Raw genomic sequence first — 22,683 nt, forward strand, 5'->3', positions numbered from 1 at the left:
ATGGAGAGGTATAATAAGCCAGTGGGTGATTTCCCAGAATCCTGAGCCTTTGAAAACTGCTATTCCTTTTGGAAAGTAATAAGTGCAGAAGCCAGGCTGCGCGTCTCAGATTTATACCCTCTTCCCATTCTCTCTCCACTAGTAAACACTGTGGCTTCAGTCTGCCTAAAAACATAATGGCTTAAATTTGTTTAAATGTTTGCAGCAGTTTGGTAATGAAGTTTAGCCCTTTAATGATTATGATGATGATGATAGCAGTAGACAGTAGCAGGTAGACTGAGTTGTGAACTGCTGCTTTTAAGGTTCCCAGGAAGAAAATCACGACCTCACTTTACATTTCAAGGTCTTAGTGTTGAGTAGAGGAGGCAGCATCGTGGAGTGTAGGGAAATCATCTGCCCAAAGGTTACCCTTTAGACAAGTACTTTGAAGGAAGTTGTGTTTTTCTGTTTGGAATGGGCTGTGTTGCTTCTTCTGAGAAGCCTTTTTACAGTAGTATAATGGTTCCTCTGGAACTCCTAGCAGGGTTCTCCTGTGTTTACAGCTGCTTTTTCTCCCTAGGGGAGCAGTCGTCTGTTTTAAAGCGCGAAGAGAGAAGACCAGAAGTTCTCTCAAACAGTGAGGTTTGGAAGTCAGAACTGCATTTGCCTTTCAGGAGGGCAGGTTCTAAAGGGGTGTGGTTTGGGCGGAAGTAAAGGAAGTAGTGTCCCCATTCCCTACCCTTACTGCACACCCCACGCCCCTCTACCCAGAGCTTCCTTGTGGCGGCTGTGAAGGAGTTTGGGGTACAAGGTGCCCATTATGGGCCTTTGTTGTACTGGACCAAACGTTGCTTTTCAGCTCCTGAGTAAGTCAGTTTTTCTGGCAGGCTACTTTCTGGCCCTGAATACCCATGTCCAGGGTCCTGGGCTGGTGTTGGCCCTAAAGGCCAGGACGAGCCTATGGTGATAGCACTGGAGTGTAGGGTCAGAAGCAGCATCTGAGGGCGTTTAGGGCAGGAAAGATTTCTGATCATTAGGATGCTTTCATTATACCAGTGCTTCAGGGCCTTGAAGCTGGCGTTTGCCAGGCATCTAGATGAGGTTAGTAAGTCAACTTAACCTCAGTGCTCCTTAGCCTCTTTCCACCCAGCTTTTACCAGATGGCTGGTTGTGGACGTGCATCTTTGTTTTATAAGAAGAGGAATTTTGCTTTGCAGTTGCATAACTGTGCCTTCTATTTAGGTTCTGTAGAGGGTTACATTTGAAAAGCTCATGAGTGTTTTCTTCCACTGCGCGCGCACACTGATCCAGAGTGGGCTGGAGGCTGGGGGACCTTTATGGAGCAAATGCTGTTGAAGGTGGATGCTGAGGTGACAGTAAGGGCAGCTGGTGTGCCGAAGCTCCAGGGGCCTGGCTGCCTAGCTGATGGCCCATCCCCCAGGGCTAGGTCAACTGAGAGGGCTTCGGCTTCCCTGAAATGACTGCTGCTTGTGGCTAGGTTAGTGCGACCAGCCAGAGGAGAGGGTGGGCTTCCTGGGGAAGAGGGTGGGAGGGTCTTAATTAAGCCAGTCTGGTTTGGTAGTAACTCAGACTCGCCTCTGTTTCTGTGTTGGCTGATAATTCCCTTCAGCTCTCAGAACAGCCCTTTTTCGTTTCCAAACACACACACACACACACAGTTCACACACACACACACACACACACACACACACAGTTCTTGGAGACTAATGCTGCTGGACTTCCTAATCTGGCAGAATTCCTTGCGGGCTCAGAATGGACAGAGCACAGTGAACAGTGCTGGGGCTGGCACTCTGTCTGAGGGGGCTCAGTGGTTAGACTCTGATTGGGAGATACTTGGGGAACCTTGTTTATTAGTGAGAGTTGGGAGAACTTAGTTTTGGTTCAGCCACTAACAAGCTCTGTGTCCCCAGGGCAAGTCATAATTCCGCTCTAGGCCTCAGTTTTTCCCTCTTAACACGGATAGGTTGGACTTCAGGCTGTACTGTGTTAGGTTCCCAAGACAGACCCATGAGTCTGCTCCTGGTAAAGAAGGTGACCAGAGGCAGCAAAGGTCGGTGCAAGAGAACCTTGGATAATGCTAGAGTTGTTTTTGAGGCTCATCTCACGGTGGCAGAGCATTGGGTGACGTTGCCACCCCACCCCCAGGGTGCGCATTCCAGATGATGCGTCCACCTGGGTTGGGCCTGGACCTTGCCCTGCTCCTCCCCATCTTCAGCCTTGGGGGAGGGGCGGGCAGGCACGTGCAGATGGCTGTCTCTGCCAGCTGCCTGGGGCTGGGCCATCTGCTGCTTATGCCAGCCGGTGGGGTGAGGGGCGAGCAGCAGCCTAATCTCCACTACACTGACTTCTCAGCAGAGTCCAGCCCCCCTGCCCCCCACATTCTGTCCTCTGTTCCAGCGCTCTGTTGTGCTACCCTTCAGCATGGTCTTGCTTTGTTCTAGCTGCCCCCACCCCCGGGAGAACCCTTGCTGCATTTTTGTTTACTCTGTGTGTGTGCTTTGCCCTTTAGCCCATGCCCCAAGAATCTTTCTGTAATGTAAGACAGCAGCAGCAGCAAAAAAAAAAAAAAAAAAAACAACAAAAACTTTAGAAATGAAACTTTGGACCCCTGTTGGTCTCTGTTCAGATGCAAATGATGAATCTCTTCCCATCAGAGTGTGTACCTTTGGATTCACCTTCCCTTTTTCCATCCCTCCTCCTGGGGAATCTTTGAACAGCAGGGGTGGGCTGAATCACTCTCAGAAAAGCTCTGATTTGGCCTGTGCTTCAAGCATAGCTTCTTTCTCCCCTTGTGTGGATGTAGGAAAGAGGCAAGGAGAAAGGAACCTGTCCCCATGACTCTTGGTGACTCTGGATTTGGAAGTTCTGAAGTGTGTGTGTGTGTGTGCGCGCATGCGTGCGTGTGTGTACATGTGCACAGGGTGTGCAAGGAGGTGGGGTTAGGGTAGATTGTGGACAGAGTCTTGAAAGTCATCTTTACAAGTGAGGAGATGACAAAGCAGAGAATAGAAGGGGAGCATACCCTAAACCAGGACTTCTCAAACTTTAGCATAGGAGTCACCTGGGGAATCGTACTAAAATGCAGATTCTAATTCAGTACATCAGGGATGAAGGCTGAGATTCAACGTCTCTAATAAGCTCCCAGGTGATGCCGGTGCTACTCTTCAGTGGCCCTAGCCTCCCCCTCCTCCTCCTAACACTGGTGAAAAAGATTGACATGGGAAAGGCAGGAGGGAGGCTAGTAAGGACTTTCATAATTTAAACCTGAGGGCCTGGGCTGGACTTGCAGCCAGTGTTTGCAGAGCCCTTTTTGGGTCGCTCATACCTGAGCTCCAGGCTTCTCTGGAGCTCCCCTTGGCCGGGTTCGGTTTCCACAATAGAAGAACCTCTGTCCTCTGATATGCATACTCACGACTAAGCTGGATCCTTCCCCTTTCTCTTTGGCTCATGAGAAGGCCAAAGCTAGCATTTCAAATAGAGCTGGAAGAATGCTTAAGTCATCTTTTCCAACCTCTCTATTTTACAGAGGAGGAAATGGGCCCAGAAAAGTTTTGTGACATGTCCAACCAGTATCAAACAGCTAGTGGCAGAGATGGGGTGAAAACCCAGAAGTCTGAACCCTTAAGCTCCTCTCTCGAGGGCCTGTAAGCCTGAGTTAGGGACAGCGGGAGGCTCAGGGGACAGGTGGTAGGACAAGAGACTTTCCAGTGGTGTGAGGGAATTTGCAAGACATGCACATCTACTGGCATCTGCTGCAGCTCGGTGCTGACCCACTCAGGCCAGGGTTCTCAGCTGCAGTGCAGTTGACATTTGGGGCCAAATTCTTTGCTCTGGGGGCTGTCCTGTGCATTGTGGGATATTTAGTGGCATCCCTGACCTCTACCCTCTAGATGCCAATAGCACCCCCCCAAGTTATGACCATCAAAAATGCCTCCAAATGTTGCCAGGAACCCTGGGACTGGGGTGGAGTGTAAAAGTGTCCCCAGTTGAAAACCGCTAGTTCAGGCAGTAAAGTATTTTGGGAAGGAGGGTCCCTCTTGGGCACCTATACTGGGTTTTTTTTTGAGAGTGTGGTGGTCTCAGAGTTACAAAGAAAGCATAAAAAACAGATGGGGCCCCAGCTTTCCCAGGACCTTATAGTTTAGTGGAGAGACCAGAAACAACCAATGCCCAGAACAGATAAATTGCCATTTTAACGGTCCCTCCAGGGTAAAGCCGCAGGCTGGACTCTGAAGAATGGGGTGCCGGCCCAGGTACTTAATGAGGAGGAGGCTGTGCTACCCTGGGCTGGGTCGCATGGCTAAGAATCGAGTGACTCTCATGGAGCTCTTGAGTTACTCTTACCTGCTTCTCAAGGAGCATTCTTCCATTCTGAAGAAAACCTTTTATCTGAATCTGTAAAGGCCAGTCAGACACATTAACCAATAGAAGTGTACACGTGAGGAGAGGGAGGCCTTGTCAGGCCTGATGCTGGTGAGGCTAATTCATTCCTTCATGAGATTTACTTTTTATTTCTTGATTTTCTTCTGCTATGGGATGACTCCTCTGATAGACCTTTCTTGTCTCTTTTCCAGTGTGTAAAGGAATATGACTACATAAGAGCTATAGTCTGTAATGTTCTGAGTACATAGGTATAAAATATGGGTAAAACATGGCTCTGTATGAACCTAAGAGTCTTTACCCCTTTTTACTCTTCATAGGATACGGTACTTGCAAATGTTTGTAAGGCCACCGAGCTTCCATCTTGTGCTCAGCACAGGCCTGCCTGAGAAATATTACTGCAGAGCACAAAAAGCATTCGTGATGGGAACTTCATAGTTCTTGTCAACTTTTCCTTAACCAGCGTCAGACTGATTTTTTTCCCAGTGCTTTGAACATGATGCTCCATTGCCTCCTGGGTTGCGTTGTTTATAACAATAGACTTGCTGTAATTCTTTGTTCCTCTGAATGCATTGTCTCTCCTCCTACCCCCTCATGGCTGCTTTTAATATGTTCTCTTTAATGCTGATTTTCATCATTTTGATTACAATGTACCTTGCTGTGTTTTCTTTTTGTGCTGCTTCTTGGGATTTGATGAGCTTCTTGAATCTGTGGGTTTATAGTTTTCATCAAATTTAGAAAAATTTCAGCCATTGTTAAAAAAAAAATTTTTGTGCCTACCCATGTGCCCTCCCCGTGCCCCAATTATATATATATGTTAGGCTGCTTGATATTGTCAACACTTCTGACTGACGTTCTGTGTATGTCACTTTGGACAGTTTCTATTGCTATGCTTTCAAGTTCATTAATTTTTTTCCTCTTCAGTGTCTAATCTGTTATCCCATCCTGTGTATTTTTCATTTCAGATATTTGTATTTTTCCCTCTAGAAGTTCAATTTAAGTCTTCTTTTTGTCTTCCATTTCTTTCCTCATCATGCTCATGCCTTCCTTTTTTCTCTTGAACACACAGAGTATATTTGTATAGAGATTTGAATATCTGTCCACTAACTCTATCATCTGTCATTTCCTTGTCCATTTCTGTTGTTTGATTATTCTCCTCATGTGACCATATGTCATGGTTATAATTTCCTGCCTCTTTGCATGCCTGTTAATTTTTTTAAAAAATTTATTTATTTATTTATTTTTGGCTGCATTGGGTTTGTTGCTGCACGTGGGCTTTCTCTAGTTGCAGCTAGTGGGGGCTACTCTTCGTTGCGGTGCGCGGGCTTCTCATTGTGATGGCTTCTCTTGTTGCGGAGCACGGGCTCTAGGCGCGTGGGCTTCAGTAGTTGTGGCACGTGGGCTTCAGTAGTTGTGGCTCGCGGGCTCTAGAGCGCAGGCTCAGTAGTTGTGATGCATGGGCTTAGTTGCTCCGCAGCATGTGGGATCTTCCCAGACCAGGGATCGAACCCATGTCCCCTGCATTGGTAGGCGGATTCTCAACCACTGCGCCACCAGGGAAGCCCTGCCTGTTAGTTTTTGATTTGAAGCTAGACATAGTGAGTTGTGTGTTGGTGGGTGCTGGAACTTCCTGTATCCTTTAAAAACTCTTCAGCTTTGTTTTCAGAAGCAATTTAGTTAGTACTTAGAATTGGTTTGATCCTTTCAAGGCTTGCTTTTCAGTTTTGTTAGGGTGGGTCCATAACAGCCTTTAGTCTAGGGCTAGGATGGTCCCACTGCTGCGGCCAAACCCTTCTGAAGATTCCTTCCAATGCCCTGTGGGTTAGGAGATGTTTTCCACTTTGGCCAGGGGGGAACATGTAAATTTCTGGCTCTGTGTGAGTGCTGGGGGTTATGCTGCCTGTTTCTTTCCTTTGGTTCTTTCCTCAGCCTTGTTTCCTCAAACACCTGCACAGATCAGTATGCTCAGCCTCTGCAGATCTGTGCACTTTTTTCTCTTTGCAGCTCCCTCCTTTCAGTTACTTTGCCCTGCACATTCTAGCCACCTTGGCATCCCCAAATTCCCAACTCTGTCTCTTCAACTCATTGAAATTGTTGAACACTTTCAGGTTTTTTCTCCCTACTCTGTGACCTGAAGATTCCTTTAGGGGATTAGCTGGGGTACTAGTAGGACTTCACTGCATTTCTTCCCCTTTTTTCAAGGATCACTGCCCTGTGCTGCCTATTGTTGAATGTCTGCTACCCCAATTTCATATATAAGGAAACAGAGGCTCACAGCAGGTAAAGCAGTACACCTAGCACCCCTAAGAAGCAAGAGGCAGAATCAGGATTTGAACTCCCTTTTGTATGACACTAAAACTCACATTGTGATTGTTTCTGTAATTAACCATTTCATTTCCCTCTTCTGGCTCCAGCTTACTTCCCTGTTTTGTCTTTGACACTTTGGCTATATATCTCCAATGTGTTTTCACTTTTTACCTCATTATAGTTATTTGTGTATGTATCTTATCTCCCCCAGTAGACTATAAACTCTTTAAAGGTATGAGCTTTCCCCCATCTTTGTACCTTTCGTGTGAATCTAGGGTAAGTAGGTGCTCATTATATGTGTTGAACGAAGTCAGTAAGCTCCTTAAGAAAGATGTGTGTTGGGAATGAGGGAGATATCAGATTCCCTTATTAAGTTATGCTGTTTCTTTTCTTTTTTCTTTTTTAACATCTTTATTGGAGTATAATTGCTTTACAGTGTTGTGTTAGTTTCTGCTGTATAACAAAGTGAATCAGCTATATGCATACGTATATCCCCATATCCCCTCCCTCTTGGGTCTCCCTCCCACCCTCCTTATCCCACCCCTCTAGGTGGACACAAAGCACCGAGTTGATCTCCCTGTGCCATGCAGCTGCTTCCCACTAGCTGTCTATTTTATATTTGGTAGTGTATCTATGTCAGTGCTACTCTCTTACTTCATCCCAGCTTACCCTTCCCTCTCCCCGTGTCCTCAAGTCCATTCTCTGCATCTGTGTCTTTATTCCTGTCCTGCCCCTAGGTTCTTCAGAACATTTTTTTTTAGGTTCCATATATATGTGTTATGGTATTTGTTTTTTTCTTTCTGACTTACTTCACTCTGTATGACAGACTCTAGGTCCATCCACCTCACTACAAATAATTCAGTTTCGTTTCTTTTTATGGCTGAGTAATATTCCATTGTATGTATGTGCCACATCGTCTTTATCCATTCTTCTGTCGATGGACGCTTAGGTTGCTTCCATGTCCTGGCCATTGTAAATAGTGCTGTAGTGAACATTGTGGTACATGACTCTATTTGAATTATGGTTTTCTCAGGGTATATGCCCAGTAGTGGGATTGCTGGGTCGTATGGTAGTTCTATTTTTAGTTTTTTAAGGAACCTCCATACTGTTCTCCATAGTGGCTGCATCAATTTACATTTTACATTGCCACCAACAGTGGAAGAGGGTTCCTTTTTCTCCACACCCTCTCCAGCATTTATTGTTTGTAGATTTTTTGATGATGGCCATTCTGACTGGTGCAAGGTGATACCTCATTGTAGTTTTGATTTGCATTTCTCTAATGATTAGTGATGTTGAGCATCTTTTCATGTGTTTGTTGGCAATCTGTATATCTTCTTTGGAGAAATGTCTATTTAGGTCTTCTGCCCATTTTTGGATTGGGTTGTTTGTTTTCTTGATATTGAGCTGCATGAGCTGCTTGTATATTTTGGAGATTAATCCTTTATCAGTTGCTTCATTGCAAATATTTTCTCCCATTCTGAGGGTTGACTTTCCATCTTGTTTATGGTTTCCTTTGCTGTGCAAAAGCTTTTAAGTTTCATTAGTTCCCATTTGTTTGTTTTTGTTTTTATTTCCATTTCTCTAGGAGGTGGGTCAAAAAGGATCTTGCTGTGATTTATGTCACAGAGCATTCTTCCTGTGTTTTCGTCTAAGAGTTTGATAGTGTCTGGCCTTACCTTTAGGTCTTTAATCTATTTTGAGTTTATTTTTGTGTATGGTGCTAGGAAGTGTTCTAATTTCATTCTTTTACATGTAGCTGTCCAGTTTTCCCATCACCACTTATTTAAGAGGCTGTCTTTTCTCCACTGTATACTCTTGCCTCCTTTATCAAAGATAAGATGACCATATGTGCGTGGGTTTATCTCTGGGCTTTCTATCCTGTTCCATTGATCTATATTTCTGTTTTTGTGCTAGTACCATACTGTCTTGCTTACTGTAGGTTTGTAGTATAGTCTGCTGTTTCTTTCTTATCTGCTGTGTTTATCACAGTCTCTCTTAACGTCTTCTAAGATGATACCTGGACTTTATGAAGTTCTTCATTTGATACCTCTGCCTGAGCTTTGACTAATTTGAGATAACTTTTGAGTCTGTATTTGGAGATTTAAGGGAATATTCCTTCTTGTGAGTTAACCAGATTCCTTTCTTCTCCGGTCCTGACTTAGAACCCCTTGTGGAGAAAACTGGAGATATGGTTGGAGCTAGACCTAGAGCATGCAGGCATTGGTGGAGGGGCTCTGTACAATGAGAGGGTCATGTAAGGGCAGAGGTGGGGCTGGGGCGTGGGACTAATCAAAGGGGAAGGAACAGTAGGCAAGTTCCTGCTTCTCATTTTTGCTTGGGGCCTCGCAGTCCAACCTTGACAGCTTACAGGAAGTTTGGGTAATTTGTAAGGAGGAGGACGGGAAGAGTCATGGTTTGGTTATAAATTAGGAGGCTTTTTGGAACTTATACAAGATGGAGAACATTTGGAGCCAGAAGGCAGTGTCTTGTTTGTTCTAAATGTGTACCTCACTGGGGCTGTTAAGCTTCAGTAGATGGAGGTGAAGAACACGCTTCTGGAATCCTGAACCTTAGGGGAAAATACTCAGCTGACATTTGAGTAGAAAGGAGGGAAATGGCAGAAACTGAGACCGTATTTATGGAGCACCTTAAGGCCTGAGAGACACTAAGTCCACTTCTCTGGCCCTGCCATTAGGTTGACTGTTTCTTCTCACTTATGAATCCTACAGAAGAGGTAGTAATTTTGGAAAAGGGGTGATGGGCTGGAGAGGCTTTTGTTGTTGTTGAACATTAAGGAAGCAGGCAGGTCTTAAATATTCATCCCCAGCGTCTCCATAGCTTTGGCAACCATAGTGTGTGTGTCTGGGTGCCCATTCAGAGGGACTCTCGATTAGGTTTGGGGGGAGGGTGTCTCGGAGTTATCTGGGCAGTTCCAGAAGCTTTAACTGAAATCCTTGGGTTAACTGAGAAGGTACAACTCATAATATATTTGGAGCCAGAAGCCATCATCCAGTGTTTCTTCTCCCTTGTTTTCCAGTTCCACCCACCCCCAATTGTTTGGCCCTTACTGTGTCTGCTTTCTCACTTTGAATTCATGTTAAAGTCAACATGATCTGCCCTCACCACTCTAATAAATGTGCTCTTGAGGAGGTCACTAGTGATATCCTAGTGGCCAGATCCAGTGGGTATTTTTTAGTTTTTATTTACTGGACCTTTGCTGCATCTGCCACTGTGCCCCCTCACATCCTCCTTGAATCACTCTGTCCCTACCTTGACAGCTGTGATGCACAGGCTTCTGGTTTCCTTGTGCTTTTTGGAGTGTCTTTCATGGTCTCTCCTTCCTTGATATGCCGCTTTAAAAAGTTAGTGTTCTCCCCAGGATTCTGGCTTGACTCTCTCCTCGCCCATCTCTCTCACCTAGGTGAGCTCATCATCTATTTTGCATGGTTTCAGCCATCACTTTCAGGCCAATCACTCCAGGGCAATACCCCGAGTTCGGAGCACTTTGCAGAGTTTCATACTCATTTCTAACTTGCCTGCTATACTTTTCTACCTGGATATCTTTCAAGTACCTACAATTCAACCCACCCAAAAATAACCTGAACTACATTCATCACATTCTTCACCAAAACCTGCTTGTCTACCTGTGTTCTTTCCCTCCTGTGGTAGCTTCTACCATTCACACAGTCACAGGCCCCAAACCTAGGTGTCATCCTTTATTGTTCTCACTCATCCCATCCTATTAGTTTCTGGCATCTTCTACAGCCTTTGGCACATTATGGACACTGAATGAATAAAAGAAAACACTTATTAATTTCATCTGAATTTAACTACAGTTTAGCACTTTGGCTTTGATAAATCCAAACATCTCTGATTACACTCGTAACTTTCGGGGAAGGGCATTTGATTTTTGTCCACATTCAAATTATATTAAGGAGAAGGCACTTTTTTGTTTAAAACAGGAATACTTTGTGGGGGGATTAGTTATTATTAGAAATGGGTGGATTAGCCACATGCTGTCTTTTCGGGCTCCCTAAGGAGCTGCTCACAGTTAAAGATAGGTGGATGAAGTCGGATTGTGCTGGCCCAGGAGGGTGTTGTCCTTCATGAACATGGGAGTAGAGGCAGCAGTTGTGGGTGAACTTGCCATGTGCTGTGGCTTTAATGTGAGTCATAGATAGACTTTTCCCTTGGGGAGGGTAACATGCCCCCTTCAAGCTCATTGATGGATTTCCTTAATTATATTCTAGTGTTTCTAACATAAACATTGAGGATGTGTCAGTAACTGTCATGCTTCTCCAAGTTGATCTCCCTTCCTTTCCATCTAACCCCCCTGAAAAAAAAAATAGAAAAGAAAATAAAGAAAAAAAAGAAAAGAAAAGGAGAAAGTGACTTAAAGAATCATAGGATTTTGGAGCCAGAGAAGTTCTTCAAGTAGTGGTCATCTAGCTCAGCCCTTCCATTTTCAGATGATGATGACAGTAATGATAGATGGTGATAACTATAACACCATTTTTGATGACTTACTGAGTGCCAGACACTATACTACGTGCTTTATATGTATTTCCCATATGATACTTACGATAGCCCTATGAGGTAGCTATTATTAGTGCTATTTTATAGATAAGGAAACTGAGGTCCAGAAAGATTGGAGAACTATAGTGGGGTTAAGAGGATGCTGAAGCAGCTATTGTGCAGAGAGATGAAGCATCTTGCTTTTTCAAGGTCCGGTTTTCCAGTTAGAGGCAGAACATGAGTAGAATCCATATCCCCTGACCTTGAACTCAGTAAGCCTATATTTTTGTTTTCACCTGAAAATTCATTCTCTGTGGTCATTTTTGTCTCATCTCTCGCTCAGCCTCTTTTAATTACAGTGAAATTGAATGAAGTAGAGGAAAAAGTAGAGTTGGGGTTTTTGGTGAGTTTTTACAGTTTATTTTTAAATAGGCAGCATTCCCAGACTGACTGGGAATGTAGCAGAAGGCCTGAGAACCAGGAAGTGACACAGACCTGTTTATACCCTTCCACTTGGGAGCCTTTGGAAAGCGATCCACAGAGACAGTAAAAAGTAAACACAACTGCTTCAACCAGTTCTTTTGGGTTTGCTATTTTTGACCTGGAGGAGGTGTTTCCTACACAGCTATGAGTACATACTCTTTGAAAACCAAAATCTAGCACCGAAATATCCCCTTGAGTGAAGGTATATAGACAGATCTTTATTTCCTGTTACCAGACAGCAGCATTCAGTGACTCTTGGCAGACAAAATTATCACTTTATTTTTCTTCTCACCCTCTGCCATCCTTTTGGTGAATTGTTCTTCCATTTCTTTTTTTTCTTTCTCTCTCTCTTTATAATTAGCACTGTGCATGCAAAACTGCCCCGAGAGCGCAGGGGCAGTGTGTGTGATCTTCAAGGTCCAGCTCAAAGCTTTCTCTGTCATCTCCCCCTACTCCCAACCAGAAGCCTTTGTTCTTATCTCCTCTGTGTTCTCATAGCACTTTTTAAAGTTAAAAAACAAAACAAAAAACAAAAACACAAACCCTAGTAGCAGTTTCACAGTGTTATGTAGATAAACATATAATTCCTCTCACGTAGATTGTGAATTCCTTGAGAATAAGAACTGTGCCCCACTTCATCTCTGTGATCACCCAAGCCTTGCACTGAAGACAGCCAGTAAATATTTGCTGAATTGCAGTAGAGTCACTGCAAACACTGAGCCCTAAGAAATCAGATTTAGCAAATCAGCTTCCCAGACTTTATTTGCCAAGTGGGTATTGAAGCCTGCTCCACTCAGCTCTGATGGGAACCAAGCAGAGGGGTGAGATGACACATAGATGTATCTCTGGGTTTAGGAACCAACTACAGCCACTTCTACCAAGCATCTGTTTTGCTACCTGGCAAAACTTCAGGCTTTATATACCCTTTTCCCCTCCTGTTTTATATCTGCTGCTACTTTGCCATCTTGTATTTCCTATACAAATTATGGGTTTGGGGTTTATCTTTTTTCCCCCTTCCTGAACAAATAAATGTTGAGCACTTTGGGGCACAGAAGGAGGCGGAGTTGGTGCTCTGCAGGAATTTACTACTTGCAGTAAATGTAGCATACAACAGTTAAGGAACTGTGAGTGGTCCTTGGGGAAGGATATGATTGGTTCTCCCAGTCTTCCAGGCAGTGATGCTGTGGGTTCAGAAGAGCCTTCCATGCTTGTGGGCTCAATTGAAGAGTTTTCCCAGAGGAGATGCAAATAAGCTTGACCTTGAATTTGGAAAAAAGAACAGGGAGCCCTTTGCAGTAGGAAAGCAAGAGGAGGAAAGACTTCTAGGCCCCTTTGATTCCATTTATCTGTAAAATAGGCATAATGGCACCTATATAATGAGGTAATGAGTGTGTGTGTGTGTGTGTGTGTGTGTGTGTATCTCAGACATGTAAGCTCTGTGCCCTTATCCTCTCCTGTAGCATATTCAGGCTAGAAAACCTCCTTGGTCCCTCTAGACACAAGTATCACTTCAGTATAGTCACATACATGATTATTTAATTTTGGGGGAGGGAATGTTAAGTTCCTTAAAAAAATATATTTTCAGAACTTCATGGGAGAGACCTTTGGAGGTTCATTTGTTTAACCTCTTGGCTCTTCTTTCATCTAAACTAACTGTGTTTTGAGCCTAGTCTGGGGGCATGTGTTTTCAGCCCAGCTGAAACAGTGCCCTTCGGGAGTCTAGTGGGGGCTCAGTAACATCCTGTTAGAGCAGGAAGGGGCCTTCAACAGCACTGATTTGAGGGCCCAGTGTTCCAGACACTGTCCTGATCCTTCACCTTCATCCCATTTCCACTTCACAACAGCCCAACAAGGTGGGTGTTATTTATCCAGTTTGTAGATGGGAACTGAAAATAACTTGCCCTAGGCCACCTAACTAATAATATTCAAGCAGACCAGCGATTCTGGCCCAGCCTGCCAGAATCTTTCCACGGAACCAGCCTCTCTGAGAGAGAAGTACTTGAATTGTTTCGTTTTACTGATGAGGAAACAGAGGCATCAAGAGGCGAACTGATTGGTTCTAGTTTAGCCCATCAGTCTAGAGAAGAAGTGGTTTCCTGCCTTCAGTGTTGGAAATTTATGGCCTGAGCCAAGTGCCTGTGAGCAGGCACTCTGCCTTCTCTCTCCTTTTTTCTGTCCTGTCTTGAGCCTGTCTTGTTTTGTTCTCTTGTGTCCTTGTCTCTTGCATTTTCTCTTTCTCTCTGGGCCTCTACAGCTCTGCAGTGATCCGTGTGTGTGTGTGTGTGTGTGTGTGTGTGTGTGTGTGTGTGTGTGGGGAGGCTGGGGTTTTTTTGTCAGATGTTTGTTATTTTTGGAAAGCAGTTTAGGAACACTGTGTACGGATGGCCTATACAAATGTGCTGATGGATTGATTAAGCTCTAAATGGAAAAGTTGGAGTCTCCGGAGTTTGCTGCAATGCAGAGGGAGATAGATGCTAGGATAGGTCTGGGGAGATGCAGGGGGAAAGGACTGCTCTGCGGAAAAAAGAGGATGGATTTAACATTTCTTCCTTCTAGTCAGAGGTTTTGTTGACTTATGTTTTCAGGAGAAATACGTCTGGGCTTCTCCTTTTCCCTAGAAGACATTCCAGATTCCTTAGAACTCAGAGGGCATTTGGGGATCATCCAGACCTACCCGGTGAGGACCAGGAAGAATGATTGACTTGCCTGAGGCCAATCCGCTGTTGGTTGGTGGAGCTGGGACTTAAGGGCTGTCTCCTGCATTCAGATCCATGCTGCAGTCATCCTGCTGCTAGGTTCTAGAAAAGAGATTCTGGAGACTATTAGGGGGAGGTTTAGTGTGTCTGCTGGTGTCCCTGCTGTCTGAAGCCTGAGCAGTAGCGTAGGGGAAAAGTGGGACAACAAGAGGATGTAGTGAGCAGTTCTGGGGAGTAAGACAAGAATACAAGGAATATTAAAGCAATTCAAAAAAGCCTCAAACACCTACCCTACCCTGGCTTCGGTGGTTTCTGAGAAAAGCTGAGGGTTATTTTTGTGATTTGTAGGAAGTAATTTTTTTTTTTTTAGGACTTTTATTTATTTATTTATTTAATTTGGTTGCGCCAGGTCATAGTTGCGGCAGGCTCCTTAGTCGTGGCTCGTGGGCTCCTTAGTTGCGGCATGCATGTGAGATCTAGTTCCCTGACCAGGGATCAAGCCCAGGCACCCTGCATTGGGAGCGTGGAGTCTTAACCACTGCGCCACCAGGGAGGTGCCTGTAGGAGGCAAATTTTAACAAGAGTTTGATGTTTGTGTCCTTTGGACTTTGGAGCTGGAGATGAAAAGGAAATGGATAAAGTAACTTATGGCTCTCAAGGATCTCAAAGTCCGATAGACAACTTCGTGCCTATTGAAGTACTCAGCTGCTGGTGGCACAAAAGAAAGGGGAAGATACAGAGGTTAGGAAGATTGGAAGGAGCCATTTATCCCCAGGGAGGAAAAAAGTAAACTGAAGACATCTAGAAGTAACACAGTTTTGTCATTTTGTGGGGGAGGAGTGCGAGGTACTAAGATCTGATACATATTTAGATACCTTTTGCTGCTGTGGCCCAGCCATTTCAGGGTGAGTGGGAGTGAAGAGGGGGGACGTTGCAGGGAGAAAGGGAGAGGTAAGGGGGGGCCTCCCAGCACATTATTCCCTTCTCTTATCACACCCTCTGGGGAACTTTGGACTCCAGAGTTAGGACTTCTTATCTTTGCAGTCTGAAATGTAATGGTCGGTTAAGTTGTGTTCCAACTTCATGAGCTGTCCTTTGTCTCCCCCCAGCACATGGGTAGTATTAATCAAAGGAACAAACTCTTATTCTAGATTCTCCCACCACCACCATCCCCTTTCCAGACTAGTCTGAGGCAAGAAAAGGATTTATGTTGGTTGTACCTGCCCAATTCCCTCTTGTAACTAATGGAGAGATGGCCATGGTTTAGGAAATAATCTGTCCTGAGTATTACATGTAAACGGAGGCTGAGCGCACAGAGATGTAGAGAAACTCACCTAGCCCCTGGGCACCAAGCGTGGCTGAGTCAGGACCCTTTGCCTTCACAGAGGAGCGCTCCTTAGCGTGACATGACTGCGCCTCCGCAGGACTGTGACATCCTCCGCCCGCAGGGATAGGCCCCAGGGCAGCCCGGACGCCTGAGCTGCGGACATCTGGGCCCTGCGTGTCGAGGGGGCTGGGTGCCCTGGCTGTTCCATGGCTCCCCGCTCCCAGCCCCTCCCCCAGCTGCTGCTGCCTCCCTAAGCTATGAGCCAGTTTTCAAGGTGACTCTAAGGACACATTTCACCTTAGGCAGGCTTTTTGGTTAATCTGGAAGCATCTGTGGCAACAACAAGTAAGCGAATTGTGTGAACTTTGAGCTCGTGTTACAGGTTCTCCTCAACACCGGAAGCCTGCCATGCTTATCATCATCTTTTTTATGAGCAGTTCCTCAGATCACCCTCTGCTGTCTTGGCTTATAGGCTAAGCCTGTAAATAGGAGGACCTGAGTCTTACCAGTTTAAAGAGCAAGCAGTCTTTTATATTTTGTTCCTTTTGAACCTCACTATAGACTGGTGAGATATTCACTGGTGAGATATTCAAAGCAAGCAGCACCTCCATTTTACAGATGAGGAAACAGAGGCAGAGATGTGGGACGGTTCTTCCCCAGGTTCAGAGCTGTGGCTTAAGGGCAGTGTCCTTCCTCTTGGAGGGTCACTCTGGACAGGAGACGAGTGTTCGTGGCATCACGTTCAGCAGAGCAGTCACTCAGCTTTTGATGTTTTGGGTTCGCAGAGGTGGGGAAAGGCCAGATCCTGACCTTAAGGGGCTGGCAGTCTAGCTCACGGGGGTCTCCCCTTGCCACAGGCTGTTGAGGCGGCAGCGTTGGTCCCATGAAGGAAAGTCAGAAGGGTGAACGCAGACTTCCCATGACACCGCCCCACCCCGTGTTTTGGAAAAGCTGGAGGAAAAGATAGGTTATACAAAGAGAAGCGTGGCTGCTCTGGAGAATTCTGTGATTGAGAGAGACCTTTGAGCTGTTTTTAGGTGTGAAAACGGAAGCCAGAGACGAGTGGTATGAAGTACATTCATAATGTTGAGCAGCCATCACCACCATCCGTCTCCATAACTCTTTTCATCTGGCAAAACTGAAACTCTATACGCATTAAACAGTAACTCTCCATTCCTCCCTCCCCTTAGCCCCTGACATCCACCATTTTACTTTATCTCTAAATTATAATTTTTTTAAATCAGGGGAAGTGGTCACTAACACACCAGCGGAATACTGAAGCGAAATGAATTGTTTTTTGTTTTTTTTTTTAACTACGTTTTCGTCTATGTGTTTCTCTAGGGATAATAATGAATACTTAGTCTTAATTTGTTCTAAGTGTTCCTCTTTTCACTTGGTCTAAAGCCATGATTCAAGGGCAGGTTTTATTTTGTTTTTCAAAATTCTGTGTTCTAAGTGGATTCTTTCTGAAAATGATTAGATGTCGTGTGACCCTTTCTTCATAGTAGCTGGGTTTTCCCATTTTGGGTGATATCCTGGGGCTGTGGGGATTCACTTTTCTCTGTATTATTTCTGAAGCACTAACCCTTGGCTCAGCCTTGCATATAAACATTCCTTGACTCTCCTCTGTTCATCTTTTCTCTTTTCTTTGCAGAGCCCCCGTTTCCATCACCCCATTTGTTTTGCACTTGATCAGGTCTTAGGCTTCATGGTGGAATCGGTCCCTTGGCCCAGGTAGCTGCTTAAGCAGTAAGGGAGGAACCAGCTGTTTCTATAAAACAAAACAGAACATGGGCTCATTTGTGTGCATCTTCTCCCCAGTCCCATACTGGCTCCTCCCCACAGTGTTCATGAGTTTGGCAGACATTCGCTGCCTGCCTGTCAGGTGCCAGGCCCTGTGCTGGCTTATGAAGATTCCAAGTTGAGTAATTCACAGTCCCTGCCTTCAAGGAACTTTGAGCCTAGTGAGGTGAGACAGATAAACAGATATAATAGCTTGATAGAGGTACAGTCATAGTAGGGTGCTCAGGGCACTTTGGGAGTAAGGAGGGGGTTAGTTCTACTGGAGGCGGGCGTGACGGACGTGTCAGAAAAGAATTCCTCCAGGAGGTGACCCTTGTGCTGAGCCCTGGAACTGACTGTATTCCTGGCAGAGAGAGCAGTCAGGTTTATGGGAGTGTCAGTCAGTTTATTGAGGGAGGAGACAGGTGGCTTACGGGAATGCCTTGCTACATTAATTTTATTCTGTATTTTATCTGTCTGAATAGGTAATGCATACACAAAGTACAACACTCAAGAAGATGAAAAGGGAATACATACAGTGAAAAATGAGCTTTCTTCCCTGTTAACCACTAGATTCCCTCGCTCACAGCACTTGGTAGCTACCAGTTTCTTGTGCGTCAATTCCAGAGAGGGACTTCCAGTGCATACAGGTGTGTGTGTGTGTGTGTGTGTGTGTGTGTGTGTGTCCTTTAAAAATACATGCATACACACACATAGTTTTCTTCATATACTAATTTTGGAAGTCATTCCATATTAGTACAGACTGAACTGCCCAGTTCTTTTTAAACCACTGCGTGGTATTCTATTATGTGGGTGTATGACAACTTATTTAACTAGTCACCCTTCAGTCTTGTGCCAGTACAAATAATGCACTGAATATCCTGCATATATATCATTGCACACGTGATTTCTCAGGACAGATTATAGAAGTAGAATTCATAGGTCAGAGAATGTGTGCGTTTTGGGGACAGATATTGTCACATGGTTCTCCAAAGAGCTCTATATTAATTATAAAATACGAAATGTAAGATTCTTTACCACTTGGTAAGCCCCCCACCACGCCAGTCCTCTAAAATCCTTGCCAGAGTGACCTTCCTAAATGAATTTGGTGTTGTAACTTCCCTGTTTATAATCCTCGTAAGCTTCACGTGGTCTTCAGGATACAGTTTAAACTTAGCCTAGCCCCTGCCTCTAGCATCTGCCGGAGCGCTGGGTTCCATTGCTCTGAGCCACTTGTACTTGGTGTCTCCGTTTCCTTTGCCAGTAGACATGTCCTTTAGCAATCTGCTTAGCATCCCCTCCTGTGGGTAATCTTTCCTCTTTCCTCCAGTCGGGCATGGAACACTAAGCGTCACCCTGATCCAGCCTCATCCATTCACTGCAGAAGTATTTGTTGTGCACGTGCTGTGACGTGGCACGGGCAGGTGTCATCCTTGATGATCCATTGGTTCTCGCCTTGAGGGGATGATGACTGCCTGGTAGGGTTACCTGCTGTGGCCGCATGTACAAGGGCAGCACCAAGGACCCATTGCTAACTGGCTGGTGGCCCTGGGCATATCCTTTAACTCATTGGACCTTGGTTTTGGCATCTGTCAAAAGAGGAGGTGAAGCCTGATGACCTCCAAGGTCCTCGACGCTCAGATCTTATTAATAATTACGATAGCAACAGCCGCTGGTGTTTACTGAGGACTTGCTAAGTGCCAGGTACTGTGTTGAGCACTTTGATCCTACTCCTTACATCAACCCTGTGAAGATGATGGCATGGTTACTGTCTCCATTTTACAGATGAGAAAACTGAGGCTAAGAGAGTAATTTGGCCACAAGGTCATAATAAAGGAAATAGATTTGAATTCTGGCATTCTGACTCTACCATTCTTAGCCACAAAACTGTTTACACATGGTTTTGTGTACTGTTTTGGGTCAGTCACAGACTCCACCCCTAGAGCTCTCCATGAACCATCCCTGTTCTACAGCCGTAAAGGCTCAAGTTGGAATCTGGGTAAAAGCTGGGGACAGAGGACCGCTACAGTCCCAACTATTTGGGGGTAGTGGATAAAGACCTGGTGGCTAGCTCTGTTCTTGAACCCCTGGCTCATTCTCATTGAAGACCCTCATAGCTGCTTTTCCTTTGGACTGAGACAATTCATATTGCTGTTTGTAATAACTCTCTTCAGAAAGGGTGCATAGGCTTGAGTCAAGGCTTCATACATGGATTAAAGTCAGGTCTGGGTGTTATCCCTCAGGGACATCCTTTATTAGGGTTGTAGATGGCAGTCTCCTTTATCTGTTTACATAAAGCCTTGTTGGAGAAGGAGGTGTATATGGAATTTAAAAAGGAAGTGTAACCTTATTACTTGGAAAACCTGTTATAAACTAGGATAAATGAAGTCACATGGGTTAACTAAAATATAATAGGCCTATATCATAATGTATCATCAACCCTCTGCTTCCCTGAAGGCAAGTAGAAAAAAATCCTGAAAAGTCTTAATCCCTGATTTTATTATTATTTTTTTTAAGATACTGGTTCCTATTCTTCTTACATCTTTGTCTGAGCTAGAGTGGCTGGTGGGGCTAATTAAGAGTTACAACCCGTTCTCCGCTCAATCATTGTCAAGTGTAGCCAACAAATCTGGGCTCTGGGGTCACAGGTGTGTTGGGTGAGCCTTGATTAATTAGTCCATTTTTGAGATTCGTGGCTGTCGAGTCAGAGCCAGGTCCTCAGGGGGCTCATCCAGCCAAGCCCGGGGCCCTTGGCTCCCGCCGCTGCATTCCTTCTCTAGGCGGTGTATTTCTCCCTTTAAGACATGTGTTCTCTATTTTTTTTTTTTTTTTCCTTTTCTTTTTTCTTTTTGGTTAGTTGAACTTGCTCTGAGTCCAGTGGCAAAGGCAAAGCCAGACTCTGGTGTAGCAGCTCTGAGTCAACAGCCATCTCTCTCCTCCTCTTTGCTCGAGCCTCCAAGGCAGGCAGCAGGGCAGAGCCACGGCAGTTTCTGAAAGCTCTGCAGAGCCTGACAGATCTCCATGTGAGCCGGTGCTTGTCTCCTTGTCCTGTCGCAAGGATCTGGCGCCCGGATGCTGACGCCCATGGCAGCTTGCTTTGGGCCTTGGCATTTCCCCAGGGAGGAGTCGGAAAGCCGCTTATGTGCTTGTCTCTTCTCCTGGCAGTAGGGATTCAGTTGCTAGAATTCTTTCAACTTTGTATGTGATTATGGCTTCCTTACCGTAAAGTGCCTATTGTAAGTAACTTATGGCTATAGTTTTCACTTACGTCCTTGTTTTTGGTTTCTTTTTTATAGGTGAATCTACCCAGGGCTGACTTCAGTGTTCTTACTTCCGGCTTTAACATTTTTTCTTTTTAAAATAACTTGGACGGATGAAAGATGTGCCATGGCAGGGTAGCGCCAAAGAGCACCTCATTGCTTGCCGTGGCCTCCGTGGGACATGGACTGTTCCTTCTGCTGGTGATCCTTAGCACCCTCCTTGGAGACGGCCTCGCCTCAGGTGAGCCCCAGCCTGCCTCCTGTGTGTGGGAGGGAGAAGACTCAATACCACCGTTTCTCCCGAAGGCTGGGAGAAGGGATTCTCTGTGGCGCCGTTAGCCGGGGGGCAGAGGGTGAGGGCTTCTGTTCTGTTGATGCAGCAGGGAGCCAGCTGAGGGCGTGGGACCGGTGGCTGAGGTGCCTAGTGAGCCAGCGGGGGCGGGGCTGTAGGAGCCTGCCGGGGATGACGGGACCGCGCCCCTCCGCCGGCTGTAGTCACGGGTGGGACGGAGGTGCAGGATTCAGGGTGCGACGTGCAGGTAAGGGCGCCGGCTTTGGAATCCACTGCCTGTTTTCAGAGCCCGGTCCTGCTACTTGCGGGCTCTGTGACCGAGAGCGAGTCTCTACTTCTGTAAGCCTCAGTTCCCTCACCTGTGCCAGATGGCAGAGTTGAGTAATTGTGACATAGACCATGTGGCCCCCAAAGCCTAAAATATGTACGCTTTAAAATGTTTGACCCTTTATAACAGAGGTTTGCCACCTTACCCCCAGCCCGGAACGGACGGTGCTCAGTAAGAATGCCTATGAATGGAGTGGCTGTCAGAGTAGGAAGGAAGGAAGGACTGACTGGGCAGAGCTAGGATGGCCCTCAGAGGCTATGCACTGGCCCAGGGCCTTAGGGCCAGCTCATGGCAGTGCCTGGACCAGAACCTCGCCTAGTGCCTGGTGCGCTACCACCACCATCCTCTTCCAGGGCTCTGCTGGGGAAGCGGTCCTGGAATGTTACGTGGCAATATGAGGGCAGAGCATCTGCCTCCTGTGTCTGATGCCTTCAGCCTCTTTAGCTCCATTAAGGCATCCCCTGTACCGCCACTCTCTCTTTTATGGGCTTCCCCCCTTCCTCCTCCCATTCCCCACCCCATTTTCCAGCTACCCACACCTTCCCAACTTTCCATTCAAGGTCTGAAATCAATTATCAGGGATCGATGCTTCCAGACTGGCTGAATAAAGGGATTATTATTCTCCAGTATGGAAAAATATATCTGTAGTGTGGGCTCAGACCAGGATGGGAAAGTTGGCTCTGTTGTTTTCTTTCCCTCCCCCATCTGCAAAGAATCCTTCCTCCCCTGCCACCCCACTCCCTCTGCCCAATCTTTTTTACTCTCCATAAGACAAACGTACTGACACAGAGCAGGGTGCAGGCGGGGGAAGGGGTTTCATCATTTCTTCGATCCAGTGCACCAAGTTACGATGTTTGTCCCTCTCTCTGGAGTGGCTTCTGGGGGAAGGAGGTGCCCACACCTTGGCCTGAGACCCAGAGCACACCTGTACGGCTGTGCCTGCCCTGAGCAGCGTGCCAAGCAAGCTTGCCAAGAAACCAAGGCTCTCAGATACTCTGAGGTCGAGGAAAGGCAATTCAGGTCAGGCAAGGTCTCCTCTTCCTTTTCCTGCATTTCTTACCTGCTCCTGTAGCTTCCCCTGAATACCCATTCCAGAGGCCTTTTTAAATGAGGCGCTTGTTACCCAGTGAGCTCTAGTAGATATGCTTGTGTGTCCCGGCACATTCGCAACGGTGAGAATCCCACGGGACAGAGGTCAGTGCGCACCCTCGGTGGGGCGTTGGCCTGCACAGTCTCTGGTCATAAGTCCCACAGGCACCTCTAGTCTTGGCCATAATTGCTCAGGTTTAGAAAAAAGAATCATGTATGAAGAG

The 22,683-nt window shown here is 45.9% G+C and overlaps 1 protein-coding gene across 2 annotated transcripts in view; it reads left to right on the forward strand.

Moving 5' to 3' along the window:
* Nucleotides 1-22,683, forward strand: part of SUSD6 (sushi domain containing 6) — a 92,381-nt gene that overhangs the window by 22,056 nt on the left and 47,642 nt on the right. For both annotated transcript variants that reach the window (XM_059914511.1, XM_059914512.1), the window contains exon 2: nt 20,787-20,991. In XM_059914511.1, coding sequence (XP_059770494.1) covers nt 20,871-20,991 — 121 coding nt within the window. In that variant the 5' untranslated portion in view covers nt 20,787-20,870. The remainder of the gene's footprint in view (nt 1-20,786; nt 20,992-22,683) is intronic.

This window comes from Balaenoptera ricei, chromosome 2, assembly GCF_028023285.1.
Source record: "Balaenoptera ricei isolate mBalRic1 chromosome 2, mBalRic1.hap2, whole genome shotgun sequence".
NCBI classification, from domain to species: Eukaryota; Metazoa; Chordata; class Mammalia; order Artiodactyla; family Balaenopteridae; genus Balaenoptera; species Balaenoptera ricei.